Raw genomic sequence first — 6,086 nt, forward strand, 5'->3', positions numbered from 1 at the left:
TGTTATATACTTTCTACTTATAAAACATAGGCAGGTACTGGAGGCATATAGATGATAATTATTAAAGTTAAGATCTGCTATTCCATACCTCATAAAGATTTTCTCCTTCCGACTGCTTCAGAGACATCGAGGATATATTTTCAAAGCGTTTCTGTGTGTGAAAGAGGCAAGGGAGTCATTGAACAGGGTACTGTATGTACTGAGTCATGAATGATTGCTCTTTAAAGATGAGCTCCATATACAAAACATGTGCCGTTTTAAATATAGCTTTATTCTGGCTTTAGATTAGCAAAGGGGGCATTGAGGAACCTGGCCTTGGGGCATCAGAGAGAGTAAATCTGGCCCTGCGTGGGTGGATTGTTCAACTGTACTGGTGGCCAGGAACCTGACAGCACTATTCAGCAGGAGTGCATTGATCACATGACTGAACAGGATTATAAGACAGTTCACATACAGTATGTGTATGAATCTGTTATATCCAGACTTTTCTCAGATGTTGCTTTCATGGGGTTTGGGACTTAAAGCTGAACTCCTGGTAGATATATAAATAACACAAATTCCTGCAGCTCTATATCCAGAGGTGGCTCTTTAATTAGGCAAATTAGGCGGTCGCCTTAGGCCTCGCGCTCCCGAGGGCCTCGCGGCCGCCTAGTTTGCCCTGTTAGAAGCCATTTAGCATTGTGAGCTCTCAGCCCTGTCGCTGTCAAACTGAGACTCTCAGTTTGACAGTGACAGGGCTGAAAACTCACCTGTTTCCTCGATCGTCGCACGGACCGTCGGCTCGGCCAGAGCTCCGCCCACCAGCCAATGAGAAGAGACCTCAGTCCTGGGAGGGCGGAGTTTAACTTCAGAAGCCGACGGAGACATCGTCCTGCCAGCTCCCGCCCGCAAGACACGGCTAGCCCAGCACAGTACTGGAGTGGCAGCCTGGAGAGCCCTGTGGATAGCCCTGTGGAAAGCAGGTGAGAGCCCTAGTTTAACCAGGGCTCTGTGGGATGTCCCCAGGGCCCTGTGGGGTCTAACAAGGATGGTTAGACACCCACAGAGCCCTGATGAGACCCCACAGGGGCCTGCTACCCTGGTGAGACCCCTGGTGAAATTCTGGTTATACCAGGGCTCTGTGGGGTCTCACCAGGGCTCTGAGGGGTCTAACCAGGCTGGTGAGACCCCACATAGCCATGGTGAGACCCCTTGGAGCCCTGGTGAGACCCTACAGAGCCTTGGTTGAACCAGGGCTCTGTGGGGTCTCATCGGGGCTCTGAGGGGCCTCACCAGGGCTCTGTGGGTCTACCAAGGCTGGTTAGAACCCACAGCACCCTGATGAGACCCCACAGAGCCCTGCTACCCTGGTGAGTCCCCCTCAGAGCCCTGGTGAGACCCCTGGTGAAATTCTGCAGAGCCCAGGGCTCTGTGGGGTCTCACCGGGGCTCTGAGGGGTCTAACCAGGCTGGTAAGACCCCTTGGAGGCCTGGTGAGACCCTACGGAGCCCTGGTGCTGGCGAGACCCCATGGAGCTCTGGTGAGACCCTACAGAGCCTTGGTTTAACCAGGGCTCCGTGGGGTCTCATCGGGGCTCTGAGGGGTCTCACCAGGACTCTGTGGGTCTACCAAGGCTGGTTAGAACCCACAGCACCCTGGTGAGACCCCACAGAGCCCCGCTACCCTGGTGAGACCACCCTCAGAGCCCTGGTGAGACACCTGGTGAAATTCTACAGAGCCCAGGGCTCTGTGGGGTCTCACCGGGGCTCTGAGGGGTCTAACCAGGCTGGTGATACCCCCACATAGCCATGGTAAGACCCATTGGAGGCCTGGTGAGACCCTACGGAGCCCTGGTGCTGGCGAGACCCCATGGAGCTCTAGTGAGACCATACAGAGCCTTGGTTTAACCAGGGATCTGTGGGGTCTCACCAGGCTGGTGAGACCGCACATAGCCATGCTGAGATCCCACAGAGCCCTGGTGAGACCCTACGGAGCCTGCTGGTGAGACCCCATCTCGCCTTGGTGAGATCAGACACTGTGGGGTCTCACCAGGGCTCTGAGAGGTCTTACCAGGGTGGTGAGACCCCACATAGCCCAGGCGAAACCCTACGGAGCCTAGGAAGACCCTGCGGAGCCCTGGTGAGACCCTGCAGAGCTCTGGTTTAATCAGGGCTCTGTGGGGTCTAACCAGGCTGGGGAGACCCCCACATAGCCCTGTGCTGGTGAGACCCTACAGAGCCCAGGTGAGACCCTACAGGTTTAACCAGGGCTTTGTGGGGTCTCATCGGGGCTCTTTGGTGTCTCACCAGAGCTCTGTGGGGTCTCCCCGGGCTCTGTGGGTCTAACAAGGCTGGTTAGACCCCACAGAGCCTTGGTGAGGCTCCACAGAGCCCTGATGCCCTGGTGAGACCCCAGAGAGTTTTACAGAGCCCTGGTGCTGGTGAGAACCTACAGAGCACTGGTGAGACCCTGCTGAGCCCTGGTTTTACCAGTGCTTTCTTGGGGTCTCACTAGGGCTCTTTGGGGTCTCACCAGGGGTCTAACCAGGCTGGTGAGACCCTACAGAGCCCTGGTGCTGGTGAGACCCTACAGAGCCATGATTTAACCAGGCCTCTGTGGGGTCTCACCAGCCCTGTTTAAACCCCACAGAGCCCTGTTGGGACCCTACAAAGCCCTGGTGAGACCCTACAGAGCCCGAGTAGGGCTCTTTCGGATTTCACCAGGGCTCTGTGGGGTCTAACCAAGCTGGTTAGACCCTACAGAGCACTGACGAGACCCTACAGAGCCCTGGTGAGACCCTACAGAGCCCTGGGGCTCTGTGGGATCTCACCAGGGCTCTGTGGGGTATAACAAGGCTGGTTAGACCCCCACAGAGCCCTAGTGAGACCCCACATGGGCCTGCTACCCTGGTGAGACCCCCACAGAGCCTTGATGAGACCCCTGGTGAAATTCTACAGAGCCCTGGTTTAACCAGGGCTCTGTAGGGTCTCACCAGGGCTCTGAGGGGTCTAACCAGGCTGGCAAGACCCCACATAGCCCTGGTGAGACCCCTTGGAGCCCTGCTGAGACCCTACGGGGCCCTGGTGCTGGTGAGACCCCATGGAGCCCTTGTGAGACCCTACAGAGGCTCTGTGGTGTCTTGCCAGGGTACTGAGAGGTCTCACCAGGGCTCTTTGGGTCTACCAAGGCTGGTTAGAACCCACAGCGTCTTGGTGAGACCCCACAGAGCCCTGGTGAGACCCTACAGAGCCTTGGTTTAACCAGGGCTCTGTGGGATCTCACCAGGGCCCTGAGGGGTCTAACCAGGCTGGTGAGATCGCACAAAGCCATGGTGAGACCCCACAGAGCCCTGATGAGATCCTACGGAGCCCTGGTGCTGGTTTAACCAGGGCTCTGAGGGGGTCTTACCAGGGTGGTGAGTCCCCACATAGCCCAGGTGAGACCCTGCAGAGCCCTGGTTTAATCAGGGCTCTGTGGGGTCTAACGAGGCTGGTGAGACCCCACATAGCCCTGGTGCTGGTGAGACCCTACAGGTTTAACCAGGGCTTTGTGGGGTCTCACCAGGGCTCTTTAGTGTCTACCCAGAGGTCTGTGGGGCCTCCCTGGGGCTCTGTGGGTCTAACAAGGCTGGTTAGACCCCACAGAGCCTTGGTGAGGCTCCAAAGAGCCCCGATGCCCTGGTGAGACCCCAAAGAGCTTTACAGAGTCCTGGTGCTGGTGAGAACCTACAGAGACCTGGTAAAACCCTGCTGAACCCTGGTTTTACCAGTGCTTCTTGGAGGTCTCACTAGGGGTCTGAGGGGTCTAACCAGGCTAGTGAGACCCCACATAGCCCTGGTGAGACCCTGCGGAGCCCTTGTTCTGGTGAGAACCTAGAGAGCCCTGGTTTAACCAGGCCTCTGTGGGGTCTCACCAGGGCTGTTTAAACCCCACAGAGCCCTGTTGGGACCCTACAAAGCCCTGGTGAGACTCTCTAGAGATTCTTTGGGATCTCACCGGGGCTCTGTGAGGTCTAACCAAGCTGGTTAGACCCTACAGAGCACTGGTGAGACCCTACAGAGCCCTGGTGAGACCCTACAGAGCCCTGGTGAGACCCTACAGAGCCCTGGTTTAACTAGGGCTCTGTGGGGTCTCACGAGGGCTCTGTGGGGTTTAACCAGGACAGGTGAGACCCCACAGAACCATAGTTTAACCAGGGCTCTTTAGGGGTCTCCCCAGGGCTCTGTGAGGTCTCACCAGACTGGTTAAACCCCACAGAGCCCAGGGGAGACACCACAGGCCTGAGTGGGGCCTCATGTTTAGGTTTCGCCTAAGGCCTCGCAAACTCTAGAGACGCGTCTGTCTATATCCATAATTAAATCATGAACATTTTTTTATTATTATTTTAAATACAAGCAGTGTAAGTATCTGAATTTGACTTGGTAGCCTTTTTCCCATCCCTGTAAGCAGAGCTCAGTCTGGGCGAGGGAAGGGCAGAACTCGGATCCAATCAAGTGTAGTGGTCCACTACATGCTCTCCATTTCCTTCACCTTTGACCCCTGTGCTTGGAGAGCCTGACTTCCCACCGGGTCTTGACAACCCTAGACTATGCCCACCTTGCCAGAATAATTGATTGGTGTTCTCACCGTCAAACTAAACAATGGGTCTCCATGGAGGAGGAGGACTCCATGGAGACCCACTAGCTGGCTTACACTGGCTCTCCGCTCCATTACCCCCTACTCTACGTGCCCACCTCACAATCTGACTGTCATGCTGGCAAAGTCATTCTTTTGGTCCACTGCACTATATCCATTTCCTTCTCCTTTGATCCCTGTGCTTGCAGATCCTGACTTCCCACTGGGTTTTGACAACCATAGACTACATCGTCTCTACGGGGAAAATAGGTCTTGCATGTGTGACCTTCGGAAAGGGGACCGCTGGCTCAGCGTTGAGGAACAATGCCAGATTGTAGACCCCCCATTAGACCGTTGGAGCGCACTCAAACTTCACCAATTCTTATTGTCCATCCCTAATCCCCAGGCGCTATCTAGACCTTAAGAATGTGTATTGTCTAGGTTCCATTTAGTTTGATAACCTCCATTTTGTATCTTATAATGAGTTTATTTTATATTTCATATCAAGAGAGACTGATGCCCCTCCTTCTCCTGTACATACACTGTAGCTGTCTAAAGATACATTGTTTTTATTAAGACTGACAGCTTGGGTGACTGGAACAAACTGTCTGCACCCCTCCCAGGTTTGGTGTATGTTAGTCTTGATATAGATTTGGCCACTGGCCTTGTTCTGAGTCTGGTAGAAGCTGGTTTTGATATAGTTCTTGCCTTGTATTACACGTATGCAATTAACGCTTCAATGTACAAGGACAAGGTAATTTACAAGGAAACTCATTTCTGAATAAATCAGAAATATTTTGATGACTGAGACGTGTATTTCTCTCGTATTTAGTTCTCAATTCAGCTGTCTTCTACTTGCATACTTGTTTAACTGATTAATATCAGGTTCATTTCTAAGACAACATGCCAGTTATCTCTTGAAAAGGTATTTCAGCCCAGTTACAAGTTTTGCAATAGAGAGCTTCATTATTCCCAAGACCATTAATTCCAGTATTGTGCATTCCTGTACTGCTTCTCACACTGCGATGAACCTGCCCTGGAACCAGCACTTGTTCTAAGTGTCAGAAAAGTCAGATGCTCATCATAAACAGGATAGAAGCCTTGACCAAGACAGTTAAGAGGCCATGTGGCATATTATATTGAAAGACCACTCTTACCCAAAAGTGGCACTTCAGTTTTGGGTGGTGACAGTGGGTTGGATCCTCCAGTGGCCCCAGGTTGACTCCAGTAGCAAGACTGTTTCCTTTTGCTGTAGGATCTCAGCTGTACTTGCAAGTGCATTTCCCAGTTATCTAAGTATGCCACATTATGGGTCAGGTGGGCATGTCACCACCATTTGGTTTTGTAATAGCCATGGCAGATGGGAGGAGCTCAGATTTCTGGTGGCCATCCAGGGTGTCCCTAGCCTTGTTGCTGTCTGTGGCGGGGTGTGTGTGTGTGTGTGTGTGTGTGTGTGTGTGTGTGTGTGTGTGTGTGTGTGTGTGTGTGTGTGT

The 6,086-nt window shown here is 53.3% G+C and overlaps 1 protein-coding gene across 1 annotated transcript in view; it reads right to left on the bottom strand.

The window, feature by feature from the left end:
* CD79A (CD79a molecule) overlaps positions 1–6,086 on the bottom strand; it is a 27,240-nt gene that overhangs the window by 446 nt on the left and 20,708 nt on the right. The window contains exon 4 of the mRNA XM_018554772.1: positions 89–151. Within this exon, the coding sequence (XP_018410274.1) occupies positions 89–151 (63 nt within the window). The remainder of the gene's footprint in view (positions 1–88; positions 152–6,086) is intronic.

The sequence above is a fragment of the Nanorana parkeri genome, unplaced genomic scaffold, assembly GCF_000935625.1.
Source record: "Nanorana parkeri isolate BGI_ZX_2015 unplaced genomic scaffold, ASM93562v1 scaffold173, whole genome shotgun sequence".
In the NCBI taxonomy this organism is placed as follows: domain Eukaryota; kingdom Metazoa; phylum Chordata; class Amphibia; order Anura; family Dicroglossidae; genus Nanorana; species Nanorana parkeri.